Source organism: Clytia hemisphaerica, unplaced genomic scaffold (assembly GCF_902728285.1).
Source record: "Clytia hemisphaerica strain Z4C2 unplaced genomic scaffold, Clytia hemisphaerica genome assembly, whole genome shotgun sequence".
NCBI classification, from domain to species: domain Eukaryota; kingdom Metazoa; phylum Cnidaria; class Hydrozoa; order Leptothecata; family Clytiidae; genus Clytia; species Clytia hemisphaerica.
The window spans coordinates 914,212-928,783 of NW_027103829.1; the positions used below are offsets into that span (position 1 = coordinate 914,212).

General features: G+C 34.4%; 1 protein-coding gene across 1 annotated transcript; it reads left to right on the forward strand.

Annotated features, from left to right (window-relative positions):
• Positions 1-540: 540 nt before the first annotated feature.
• On the forward strand, positions 541-8,909 carry LOC136806814 (uncharacterized). Its single transcript, XM_067063394.1, has 14 exons — positions 541-784; positions 1,075-1,357; positions 1,756-2,056; positions 2,354-2,547; positions 2,889-3,105; positions 3,583-3,722; positions 4,014-4,206; positions 5,378-5,577; positions 5,854-6,253; positions 6,420-6,661; positions 6,892-7,076; positions 7,217-7,332; positions 7,764-7,948; positions 8,504-8,909. Exons 1-14 carry the CDS (start codon positions 762-764, stop codon positions 8,777-8,779), a joined length of 2,955 nt encoding a protein of 984 aa, XP_066919495.1. The 5' UTR covers positions 541-761; the 3' UTR covers positions 8,780-8,909.
• Positions 8,910-14,572: the final 5,663 nt, after the last annotated feature.

Sequence of the window (14,572 nt, forward strand, 5' to 3'; positions counted from 1 at the left end):
CACTTTGTGAGTATTTTTGTGCAATTTCCTAAGAAATTGGGTGTTTTAGAGTCCACAAAGCCTTAAAATGTTCTTAACATGTTCTTAATATTTCGGCCATCGAAGCCTTATGTTCTTATATACTTTGTTCTTATAAAAAAAAAAACGTGTATCACATCTTTTATTCTTTTTTCTAAAGTTAGATTTTACGATTTAATTCACCATCAGGAGAACACTTTCGCAAAACTGCGAAAAAAGCTTCATATTTTGCTTGTGAGACCCCTTTAAAAATTGTTTGACTCTAAAGCATGGCTAATTATGAAAAACACCCTTAAAATTTCATTAAGATTTTTTTCACGGGGCCTCGTTAATGCTGCCGATCCAAGCCCTTCGTAGCGATTTCGACTTGTTTTTGACTATCTTTAAAGTTGACATCTTTTTTGCTTTTCTTCTGTTTTTTTTTCAGTAGTTGTTATTCCCAAGGGGATTGAATGATTGAAAACAGGTCTGATCTTCGACAGCTGCTACGGGAATTGTAATTCTGTCAATTTTCTTTGTTTTAGAAAATCAACAACGTGGAGTCGTTTAACCTCGATAATTCCCTTGGGAATATATATATGACCCTCTAAAGAATTAATTAGAAGAAAAATGCTGCATCTGAACGATATAAAAGAAACATCAAGTCATTCCCTAATCATCTCCTCCTTGTCATAAGCAAGAGAAGAAACCTGCAAAACACCTTGAAAAGTTTTTTTCATAACTTCTCGAATCTCTCTGAAGAAATGGCTCAATCACTCCCATCAAAGTAAGTATGAGATGTTTGACTTCAAAATAAGGTTTTACGAAAAATGACTTTTGATTTCGATTTTGTACTATCAATTTTTGTGAAGGATGCTTGAATCAAGGCTTTTTCTCTATTATTAGGTGATTACTTGGCAGAATGTTCTTAATTAATATTGGAATCTTTTCAGTCATAGTTAAACAAGAATTTGTTAAAAGTAAATTTGCTTTCGAACTCTCAAACCATGTTTTTAGGTGTTTACACTTTATGGCACTTTATATCTTCAGTAAAAATAATTCTTGATATCTTTTCAGTCCTGCAGGAGATAAATACGACCACCAATGGGAAGCTTTAGCTGGGTGGTTTCTGGGACCACGTGCTGAAAACCGAAATATCTTCAATGATTTGATGTTGAAAGCTTTGAATTGGCATGAAGATCGACGTGAGGAGTTCTTTCCAGCCGATCCTTCTTATTTCACGGAGGAGATCAAAAATTCTGAAGCTGCTCAACATGAGTATAAAGATATGGAAAAACAAATGAAAGAGATGCATCGAGAATTGAACAAATCCATTCCTTTCTTCAGCACCAGATATCAGGTAAGTCTCTCTAATTGGAAACCGTGATGTTTTATCGTAATTAAGTCTTAATTAACTACATACTTTTAGAAGGACTTTATTCTATGTTTTTACCATATTTAAAAGGAGAAAATGTCAACTTTCGCGATGCGAATTATTTCTGTTTTAGCATGTGTCTATGAAAACGAGGCTGAAAGCTTGAAAACATATCTCATAAGCTTTCGCGAAATGGTTCTGAAAAGTTAATTCACAGAAATTTTTTCCCTAATGAAAGGAAAGAGTTTGCTAAATTCTGGAATATATAGCATTGGATGCTTTCCAAATTGAATATGCCGTATGATCCATCAAAATACATAAAGGCGTTAGGTTTCCCTATGTCAAACTCCACAATAAGTCCAATTTTATGTCGTTTATTTTAGGGTCACATGACATGGGACATTACAATGCCTTCCTTCTTGGGATACGTTTCCGGATTGCTTTGGAATCAAAACAACGTCGATTCAACTGCTTCACCAGTCACCACAAAGTTTGAAGTGGAAGTTGGTCAACAACTTTGCAAATTGATGCGATTTGACGACACCAAAGTCACACCATGGGGTCATTTGACTGGATGTGGATCAGTCGCCAATATAGAATCGATGTGGGCTGCAAGAAACACCAAATTACATCCATTGGCTTTGAAAGATGCTTGCGCTGATCCTCATTTTCCTGAACTAATCGGTATGGAAATCTTTCCTCGTATTTAACAGATTCAGTAGTAAATAAAAAAGAGCTTACAGCTCTCACTTGCTGGTTGAATAGAAATCGCTAGGTATGTATCCCGTACGCATGAAATTATAAATGATACTTCGTAATTCGAGTTAGCGTTACGAAAATCGCCTTGTTAGTTTGGTAATTAAACTCTTTGTCACTTTTCAATTCTAATATTTAAAAGTGATAAGTTTTGAAGTACAAATCTTTCCACCAATTACGTCACTGTTATGGTAATAAAAACGAATCTTATTTGTTACATTTCAGACGGTTTGGAATGCAAGGTGTTCGTGCCTGGCCAACAAAAAGAAAAGACTTTGAAAGAATGCACCGAATGGGAATTATTAAACTTGAGAATCGATGATATTTGTTCTTTGACTGATGACGTCATTAAATGCATTGAACAGAGAAATCCCGATTTCAAAGTTGACGTCAAAGCAACTGTTGATAAAGCCTTGGAGGTAAACTCTTTCTGTCGATTTTTGACCTTGAAATCTTGCATTTTGCAGGCCCTGAAGTCTGGGTCTGGTGTCAAAAGGTGTTGAGTGTTTTTATTTCTTTGTTTTATAATCAGTTACCATATAATAAGTCTGGTACTGTTGGAAAGATATTTAAATGTACTTATTTTTCACAAAGTTTTTCAATAGTAGTCCAAGAAAATTACCCTGTTTATATGGTAAAAAGATGCCCCGCAAATTGATTTTTCTGTCAATCAAAAACTGAATGATACACGAGTCCTATTTGGCACAGATTCCACTTTTGGTATTGGCGCCTTTCGTTCCCAACATTTTCTTTTCCTTAGAAAAACTCTCCAGTGCAACTCGGTTTACCTGAATTTTACCGACGACACAAGATAGGTGAACCAAGCGACAAAGACGCAACAGTACGAACATATCCACTAGTTTTTTCACCAGGAACAAACCATTATTCATGGCCGAAAGCTTCCACCATTCTTGGCATCGGTGATTCTAATAACATTCACATTCAAGTTGACAGCAAAGCTCGTCAAGATATTGAGAGTAAGTCATTGGGCTTTTCCAGAAAAAGTTCGCATCTCCCCTGTTGAGGATATAGGATATCCAGGGGGTAGGAATCTGGAGACCAAGGATATCCATGGGGTGGGGGTTCAAATTTTCGATATCCTAGGATATCCAGGGGGTTAGAATTTGAGGACCAAGGATATCCAGGGGGGTTGGAAATTTTCGGCATGGATAACCAGGGGGTCTGGTGTTAAGAAAAATCGACATCCTCAACAGTGGGAATATGGATTTTTTTCTGGAAAAGCCCATTATTTGAAACAATGGTATAGCTCCCCTTTTTTTCGAAAGATGTTCTTCGTTGCTATACAAAGCAAAATCTGGGTTATTTCGTTTGGAATATTTGTGATTGGTTTGAGACAAGAACTTTGCTTTGATCAATGGTCTTTACAAAGAACGCCCTATAAGAATGTCTCGTGCTGTTTCAACTCTATTCAACTTGTCTTTCTTACCCACCAGCTTTGGAGAAGGAATTGGATTATGCATTAGAACACAAGATTGCAGTATTCATGGTTGTAGCAGTGATTGGTTCAACAGAAGAAAGTGCTGTGGATGATATCGCAAGAATCTTAGCTCTCAAACCTAAATATGAAGCCAAGGTAAATCTTAGACTTAGATATCCAAAATTCGCTACAAGCTACCGTAGGATTACCAAACTTTCTCATTCCCGGTAAAATATTCCTGTCACTGACCGCTTAACAAATAAAAGATACTTTTAACCTACCCAAAGTCTCGGTCTTATTTCCGTTGTAAAGTGAGAAAAGGAAAGCCTATATTTTAAAGCCTACATATTTTAAAAAACTTGCCTTTTGGAGGCAGGGCAAACGGGTGCCCGGGTGCCTTTTCGTCAATTTCGTTATCTTCAATGACTTTCTTTTAATTTTATGAAGGGTTTGACATTTTCGGTGCACGCAGATGCAGCATGGGGTGGATATTTGAACTGTATGACTCACGAAACTGGTGACAAAGAAAGCAATGTTTATTCCAATTGTCTTCCAACAAAAGCTCATGATTTCGTTCCTGCTATTCCACTTTCTGATTTCGTCAAGAAACAATATGTCAGCTTGCAGTTCGCTGATACAGGTGAGATCGGTGACAGACCTAAAGGGAGTGTTGTTGTTTTAGGAGCGATGGCCAAGTGGTCAAAGGCGTCCGCCACTCAAACTAGGGATTCACGGTTCGAATCCCCGCTCCTTCCAATGTTCTGTAGACCCCGTGGAAACAATTGAATGACTGGCTTAAAGTCCTAGATTACTGGGCTATCCACGTAAAATATCTACTCTAATCTTGGTCTAAATCGAAGACCTCTATAGACATACTTCCTAATCATAAATTTTATCTCTTCCGTTCTATGAGAAACATTTTCGTTAGAGGATAAGCAGATATATTATGAGTGAAAATGAAGTAACAATTTAAGGGCTCTGACCATAGTGAATTTTTCATAATTATCATGTTTAAAATGTGTTTTCTGACTGATGTAACCAACAAAACTATAACATGTTATACATTTTCTGTTAGACAAACTATTCCTGAATCTGAAAATTTAAAAATTGCATTGAAAAATTTTGATGAAGAAGAAAATGAAGACTTTTGCGAGGAAGAATATTTCAACTTTGAAGAGCTTATTTTCGGCGAAGAAAAAACATTTTGAGAAAATTTTCGCAGTAGATGGTGTATCTTTTACCGAACAATAAAAATTTTTGAGGAAAATTTTTGTAAATGCTTCTTTGTCTCGAAATCTTCAAAATAGTGGTTTTTCATTAATTTTTCATCTGGATTTTGCTTAAAAAAATAGTCATAACTTTTGACACATCTTTTTAGAAAAATTTTCCGCAAAATTTAAAATAGTTCAATTCTTTGCGGACGGTTTGAAAAAATTTTGAAACAAAAAGGTTAATTACCCATTAAAACTTAGCACTTTTTATAAAAGAAGGTGATGCAACATATTATTAACGTCTTTTTAAAGTTCATAACGTCATTTTTGCAATTAAGTTCTTAATTACTCTTAAGGGGTTTGATTAAAAAGAAATTTAAAAAGGCAATTCTTTGTTAAAATTGTTAGAGAATCTAAAACATAACTTTTATGTTCAGATACTAAAATCAATTTTCTGACTATGGTCAGAGCCCTTAATGAGGCGACAATTTTAAAAGGAACTGGAACTGGATTACTTCATCCAAGCGCAAAGTAGACTCTTTAGTATTTCTTTCAATCGTACTCGTACTTCACGCTTATTAAAATCTTGTCGCTCTTTAGTGACCATCGATCCTCACAAGTCTGGGTTCTGTCCTTACCCTGCCGGTGCACTTCTCTACCGAAACGGAACAATGAAAGGTTTCATCACACTTGCTGCACCAGAAGTTTTCCACAGTCCTGATGATTTGAATGTTGGTATTTATGGTTTGGAAGGATCGAAACCTGGAGCTGCAGCTTGTGGTGTTCTCTTGTCTCACCGGGTAAGACGAAATACTCGTAAAGTCTAGAAAGTGATTTCAGACTTGGTTTCTGTACAGTAATTGTGAGTTACTGAACCATGGCAGATATTTTATCAGACCTATCCTACCAGCGTTCACATCTTTAAGATTTGAAACATATGGTGTTTTTTTTATCACTTTGGTACGCAAACTTTTTGAATTTAAAACTGGTACTTCATCTTCTTAAAGCAGACTTCTTCAGAAAACTTATTCAGATCCTTAAACGGATTTTTAATATATTTGACTTTCCCTTAAAAGGTCATTGGTTTGGATCAGAACGGTTACGGACGAATTCTTGGCCAATGTCAACTAGGTGCCAAACTGTTCTACTGCATGTGGGAAACAGTCGCCAGAGATGACGATCCTTTCATTTGCTGCAACTTCATTCCATTGGATTTGAAAGAGTTACAAGAAAAAGGATTCTCATTCAAAACTCAACAAGATGTCCATGACTACATTAAGAAACATATCATCGATAAACCTAATGAACAACTTGTCAAGAATGTCCACAAAGAAATTGATTTCTTGGGAATCGTTGGTCCTGACGCTTTGATCAATTCGTTCACCGTCAACTGTAAGGATCAAAGCACTGGTAAAGGTCAACAAAATATCGAGCTGGTCAACGATTTGCAAAACCTCATCTTCAACGAATTGACCTGTGAGTATTATAGTTAATCTTAAAATTTAGATTTCTTCGACCCGAATTATCTGAACCCGTCACCAAAAAATAATATTGAGCCTGAATTTGTCTCAGTATAATTAGACATTAGTACCAAATAACTGAGGGAAAAACATTAGCATCAAGTTATTTGCTTATTTTTTAGCGAGTGTTGGCGAAGACACCAAACGCGTCAAGATGTTTTTGACCACCTCAAAACTGGAATACTCAAATTATGGCAAATCTGTCCAACAATTGAAGGAGAGATTGAATTTACCGACAGAAAATACCCATGATGCACTTGGATTCTTGCGAAACACTTGTATGGAACCGTATCAAGCAAGTGAAGCTTATGTGGAAGTTCTTGGTGATTTGTTCAGAAAGACTGTCCTCACTTGCATTGGTGCTGTAAGTATTTGTCTGTTTACATCCCAATATTGTACAGATACCACATCTGCATCTATCTATAGGATACTTATCAATGAAATAACAAAGAAAAGCAGGATTAGAAAGATGTGACTTAGGATGTCACCATAGAAAGACTTTCAAGGTTTGGATTTTCGCTGATCGTCTAGATTTCGGTATCAGTATTTGATTTTCTCGTGTCGTATGCTATTTATCCATTGTTTCTTTACCAGTTGGACACATCATACGGAGAAGAATATGGCGATGCTTTGGATTATCACACTTTCACTGTTGTCAACAACCTTCGAAAAGATGGAAAAATCTTCTTGGATTTCGTTCCCACATTCACCAAGAAACAATCGCAATATCAAGCTGTCTTCAGAGTAAAAATCCTCCCAGAAGATCAAGAAACTTTCAGGTGGGGTTTTAAATGGTTTTATTCATGAAATGGGAACTGAAGTTTTCTCTGATCGAACTACATTTCTTTCTTTTACCTTGTCGGCGACTTGAAATTTTCAAAATCAGTTGATCTTAACGATCCCATCCTTTCTTTTACAGGGAGATTCAATCGAAAGCAACTGAACCACTTTTCATGCGAACAACTGAGAAATTCAACCTTTTCCATTTCGTCAAAAACAATTTAGATGCTACAAGGACCATGGCTCTCTATCAGGGTAAGCAGTTAACTAATGGAATGCTAGACTAGTAAACCACGTCGTTGTATTTCGCTGCAGATTAAACTTGCAATAGGATCTATTTTCTTATATGTTCACTGAATACAATACAAATACAATACAAATGTCTTTCCAAACCACTCTCCCGCGGCAATTTCTATTTTTTATAAGAACTCTTTATTATTATAAGCACTATTCCCGCGTTCCTGTGTCCAAGGAAAGACAGACGCTTGCTAGTCTAATGGAATGCATGATAAAAACTAAATTGCTGCTTTATTTACTACTTTGGTAATTTTTGGTTGCAAAGCGTTGAACAAAACTGTATCAGTGAGGCTAGCCTAATAATCAATTCGTATAAAGCTGCGATAAACTATGCATGCCATTTCAATTGAAATTTCAACACTTATCCAACTTCTCGCAATTTTTTTCAGGAGCCAAGACTTCGAACACGTGTTTAGCAAGCATTGGACTTCACATTGACGAAGTTTGGAGAATGGAACGTTTTGAATCACCACAATATGCAGAATACAACAAACTTCAAAAATATTTCTTATACGGAGATGAAGAAGAAGCCTTCATGTCACATGTCGTCACCAAACAACCTGATTTTTACCAGGTAAGGAATCTGATACTTTAATCGTAGAAATTTATCGAGACTAATTTTAGCGTTTTAGCGAGTTTTCCCTATTTTTGCTAAAATAAATCTCGCTAGAACACGCCGAATCGCCAGACCGCTAAAATTTATCCACGCGAAATTTCTGGTTATATTGGCTTGATACATTTTTGTCAATAGGAAGGGTTTCAGTGCAAAAAAATGCTAGAAAACGAATTCAATCAATAATGTAATACAATTATTCGCAAAAAATTTATCCACGCGAAATTTTTGAAATCGTGATTCGCTAAAATAAATTCAAAAAAAATCAAGATTTTCCTGACTCGCTAATATACGCTAAAATTAATCCCGCTAAAATTTCTACGATTAAAGTTGTTGATAATAAGAGAATCATGCGACTTTTTGTGGTCAGTAAGTAGTCTTCAGTCACTTTTACTCAACTGAAGTTATACAAAGAACTTTATCTTCAGATTTATCATCTTCTAAACAATTTCTTTTAAAAGTGGAAATTGGGTCAAACAACCTTGCTTAGTAAATAAAAAAATTATTTATTTTCAGGTCGTGCGTCTTGGCGAATTGCCACATTCAGTGGAGCCTCAATTATTGAATCTTGGTTTGACGGTCGTATTACCAGCCATTCCTGGAACTCCATTGACAGTCGATGGTAAAATCATCGACCCTCTTCAAACATCTCAATATGGTGGCAAATACAGAGGTCGACAATTCGTAGAATGCACCACTTCACTTTTGGTCAGTGGTGAAAATTGCAAAGTGTATTTCGATTCTGAATATTTGAACACAACAGTCACTGGCACTGATTGCGCATTGGTGTGAATGTACTGAATTATAATTTGTTTAATTTCAGTTTTATTTTCTGTGTTACGTTACGAGTTTTAATAATTAGTGAAAATTATTTTGTACAATGAAATTAACAAATCCAAATAGAATTTTAACCGCATGAAAACATTTAAATCTCGAAAAATTTATTTGTTTGCTTCTTGTAGGGTAAAGATTTCACACTTTCGCAAAGATGAAATATTTAAGCAACAGGAAGAGGTCTTCTAGATTTAAAGATTATTTTGTACAATGAAATTTTAAAATCAAAACAGAAGTTTAGCCGCAAAAGCTAGATATACATAATCATATTAGTCGTAGAAGGGAACCATTTTGGACAAATACAGTTGATATGCCTGTAACGCCCAAAAATTAACTTACCCTAGTAAAATCTTAGTCTCGAAAAGGAACCACAATATATTTGCGTACGCTTTTTTGTTATGTCATTTTAGTTCTGTGTTTACCTGAGTTCTAACAATTTTTCACCCATTTTTTCTTTCTGTAATCCCTGGTGACGTCCAATGACAACACGCTATCTACTGATTGATTAGTTCTGGGTTACTTGGCACCTATACTCTAGGAGCCGAAATACAAATTGGATAAGAGATACATAGTCACAAACAAGTCGAAATCGCTATGATATGATGGGCTTAGGTCGACAGCATAAATGAGTCCCCATAAAAAAACTTCATGAAATTTTAAGGGATATACGGACTATAATTGGTGGATGGCTGGAAAGTTAAATTTAAAGGGAATTTAATTTGGCAATTGCAGGATAAAATTTTGGCGGGAACTTAATTTGGCGGATTTTGGCTAAATCCGCCAAATTTTCTTTCCGCCAAAATAAGGTAGTCATGCTCTAGAGTCAATTTAAACAATTTTTAAGTTGACTCGCATGCAATATATGAAGAGGCTCGGAAAACACGAGTTAAAAAACACGAGTTACAAAAAGCACGAGTTACGTTAAATGTGACGTCATCAATGGGAAATTATGACGTCACAAGTAGATAATTTAACTCGTCAATTTATGGTGCACCTTAATCTTACGAGTTGATTAACTCGTAAGATTAAGGTGCACCATAAATTGACGAGTTAATTAACTCGTAAGATTATGGTGCACCATAAATTGACGAGTTAATTAACTCGTAAGATTAAGGTGCACCATAAATTGACGAGTTAAATTATCTACTTGTGACGTCCCATTGATGACGTCACATTTAACGTAACTCGTGTTTTTTGTAACTCGTGTTTTTTAACTGTTTTCCGAGTCTCAAATATGAAGCTTTTTTCACAGTTTTGCGAAAGTGTTCTTCTGATGGTGAATTAAATCGTAAAATCTAACTTTAGAAAAAAGAATAAAAGATGTGATATGAATTTTTCATAATTTTTTGTCAAATCAAAATTTTGCCCTAAAAGAAGAAATTTTGGCAGAGAGAAAATTTAGCGGTCGATTATGCGAATTTAGCCCGAATTCGCCGAATTAAATTCCCTCTGAAACATATTTTTTCCTTCAATTGCTAAATTAAATTTCCGCCAAATTTAAATTATTTCACTCGTTCCTCGAATTGAAGGCCTTGAAGTAGGTTATTTTGCTCACAGGTCTTTTATATAAAAGATATCCTTGATCCGTCAAATTAAGTTCCCGCTAAAACTTATTTCTTCGGCCATCCGCCGAATGAAACTGCCGCAAAAATGTCTTCCTACCCGTCGAAATTAAATACAGGAAAAAGAGGAATTTTAGTCGTGTCAACAAAAGCATTGAAAAATAATTTCGGTGTTGATTTAGTTTTATAACATTATCTAATTTTCCCGGTTGTGGTAAATTTCTCCGATTTGAAAGTACGAAAATACTGACTGCCCTACAGTCTACTTGTAGGATATCAATGGTCTTTAATATAAAAATACCAATCAATTTATAAAAGTTTCGTTATGATTATTACGGTGCTCGGAAATATATTTCCAAAGATAGCAAGTTTACTAAAATTGAATCATTGGTGATAAATGAGAAGGAATTCTTTTGGGTGTGTGGGTCCCTTCGGAACCCAATACGCCTACCTAATGACTAGCTTATATAGTATCTACATGCACATACAAAACTTCTTACAATGCGAACCCCTGTTCTCGGAGGAAAAGGCTAAGGTCAGACTACCATCCCGGTAGCGGTATAAGGTTAAGTTTCGATTTTTTGAAAAAAGTGTACGAGAATTTTTTGAGTGACTTACATCTCGGTTCTAAGTTCGCAGAATTTCAATAAACCTCTCTAATCACAATAGGTTGCTGATAAATACCCCTGCATAGGACGTTTATAGAGAAAAATTGTTATTGAACACTTTCAAAATATTAACTTTTGTTTCGCGAAAAAAAATTCACCGCAAAATTTTTTAAATCTAATTTTCGGCGCAGAAACCAGTCCATAGTCTCCATTTGTGGCAAAAAATAGATATTTTTCAGCTATTTTCAGGCTTATTCACGAAATTAAATCCACGCGAAAATTTTCAAAGCTCTGCCTCGCGAAATTAAATCCAGAAAATTTTGCGATTCATTTCGCTCGCGAAATTTAATCCGATTAAAGCAACGCAATTACCGGGTCGATCTAAAAATATTTTGAAAAGATGGGAAAGAGAAACACGAAGAATTCCACTAAAATATTTTTGTATTTCTAAACTTTTGAAAGAAAATGTACATGCATGAAAAATTTAGTTGATAATAATCCCTTAGTTGAATAAAGTTGACAAAATAAAAATACGAAACTAAAAATTTATATAACGAAAAATACGATGGAGTTGAAACGTTTGCGTTCCTTTGAAATATTGTCAAGTTGTGAAAATCAGCCTTTCGTTAAGAAAATTAGAAGATTTTTCAAACACAAGACCCCTTTACAACGCATGCTTGTAGAGCCATAATGAAGATTCATTAAAATTTCAGAAGAGTCAAAATATACAAAAATGGACTCTTCCAGAAAATGTCCGAACGGGGGGGGGTTTGGTGGAGGATATAGTGTCCGGGGGGTAAACTTGCTCTGTTTTGGGGTGATTTTTTTTCCATTTGAGAGTAATTTTGAATGTCCAGGAGGTCAACTGATGCTTGGGTTAGACCTGCTGTCCGGGGGCCGGGGGGTCAAAGTCATCATGTCTGGGGGTATATATCCTCCACCCCTCATATTCAATTTTTTTCTGGAAAAGCCCAGTGCTCTCTCAATGTCAACATGGGCGTTTCATAAACATAAACTTGACTTAAAAATAAGATAAATTTTCTTGGACTACTACAATAAATGTTTCAAAAAATGTTTTGTTTCTTTGAGAAACCTAAAGACGTAAATTGTATTTACTAAATAAAAATTTGAAATAAAGAATTTTAACTGGATGATGCATTCTTTGCTAAATACATAAAAATATATACTTTGTAAATCTTAAATTCGAAAGCTCAATCAAGAAGTCTATTGTAAGGGTCGTGGTCAAAATTCTATTTTTCGAATACCTTGAAAAAGGTAAGAAGACTAAAATTATGGTGACCCTACCGTAAGAAGCTAAATAAGAGATCCTCCTTTGTCAACAACCTTTATAAATATACACGTTTTTTTATAAGAACAAACTACATAAGAACATAAGGCTTCGATGGTGGAAATGCCAAGAACAAGTTAAGAATATTTTAAAGCTTTGCGGACTCGAAATACCCAATTTTCAAGGGGAACGGGTAAAAAAGATCACAAAATGGAGAAAATAAGAACATTTTAAGAACATTTTTGGACTTAAAATCCAAAAAATTATGAACATCCGAAGGCTTCAAAAATTTTGGACGTTCTTATAAAAACGTGTAGATTGTAACAAGCTGGAGAAAACAAAAGAGAGCAATTTTTTGGAGTTTTTGGCTCGTCCTAAATAATTGCTCAAAAGATAAAAAAATAAACTTTTGGCTGTTAATATTCAAATATAACTAAAAACTAAACAAAATAGTAAAGAATAAATGTTTTTTTTTCGCAAATAATAATTTCATTTAAAGCTAAGCTAAAAAATCTCTTTTCAAAAATTCTACTTGTAAGCTATAAATTTTCATCAATTAAGACTTTTTAGAATAATTTTCTTATAGATGTACTATCTTGACACAAAGAAAAATAAATATATGCTATGCTATTTTCAAAACGGGTTTGGGTATGGAACTATGCAAAAAAAGTGAACAAAAGATTGGGCTAGTGGGCCAGGACACAAAAATAGTATTAAATTTCAGAAAGGGGGGAGTTAGGTACACACTTATAGGACTTGATGATAGGGTATAAGAGGGATAAGGAAATTTTTGACTGAATGAAAAAACTTTGTTGGAATTCCCAAATGACTTTCTTCCTGGCATCATAAGTAAACAATATGGCTTGTGAGGTTATAGCTGAATGTGAATGGGGGTTTCAAGGGGATAAATAGGAAAAAAGGGATCTGAGGGTCAAATATATCTTGTATGAAATAAATTTTACATCTGTAGATAGAAAATAAACATGTTTTGATAAATGCTTTATATAAACTGTTTCCTACTTACACTACAAAATTTTTGCATCATAAATTGCTTTTTAATATAAGCTGAAAATGCATGATAGAAAAACGATGTTTTGCGATATCACAAAAAAAATCGATATAAATTTCCAGAAAAATTTACTTCCTAATATATATCATATTGGTAATAAACTACTTGCTTAATCAACAGTGTATTCTGGTTTCATGTACACCTCGTTTTATAAGAACATTTCGAGACTTCGAGGCCAAAACATTTAAGAACATTCTGAGGACATGATTGGTCAGGGCCATGACTAATTTTTCAAGAAAAACCATTTAAATGACGTGCGGGTCAAGTTCTTGGTACTTTTCGTGACACAAGAAAAAGCAACTTTCATAATAATTTCAAATAAACAAAGTACAACAAACAAAAAATCAAAAATAGACGACACAATTACAGCCAAAAATTTACCCCAAACATAAAATGTAAACATATCAAAAAAACTGAAAAATTCTTAAAACAGCGAACAAAAATAAACATTGACTTCGAAAAATGTAAAAATTGTAAAAAATGATCCGTCGATTAGACAGGTTGGCAAAGGAAAATGAAAGTGATTTAATTATCACTGACTAATTGCATACTATCATTTAATAACATATATCATCGATCAACGGATTAGAATAGGTGGATTAAGAACTCATAGAAAACACTCCTCGTTAGGTTATCAAACTTTTTTACGAGTTTGCTAGCAATTAAAACTTGATAAGTTGTAAAAAAGTTGTAAAAAATCATTACTTTCAACATTTTCATTGGTCATTACGTATCACGTGGTACATTTTAAATAAGAAAATGCACTTTTTTAGCCCTTTCTATCCAATGCAGAAATTAGCCAAATAATTTGAAATTTATTTTCCTAATTCTAAATACAGTCTTCTTTCACCAGTATGCAACCCATTCGTGACCCATCGATAGTTTCTTAGTTATAGACCATACGTTAATTTTCACTTATCTGAAGATTGCCATTGACAAAAGATTAAAAATTTACATTAAAACTGGTCTAGCGTTTGTTGATGCTAAAACTTAAGTGCAGGATTTAAAATATTTGCAAAATCATCAAAATTGATCGAATCATAGGACAAATTCGTTTTCGAAACTGTATAAATTGGAAAATTGTTCTTATAAAAACAATGAAAAAACTAAACGAGGAGTGCGCAGAGTCATTTACAGATTTTTCTTGTAACAATGAGAAGACAATGGATCTCTCTTGGGAGCAACGAGAGAAGTTAATCCACCTATTCTAATCCGTTGCATCGA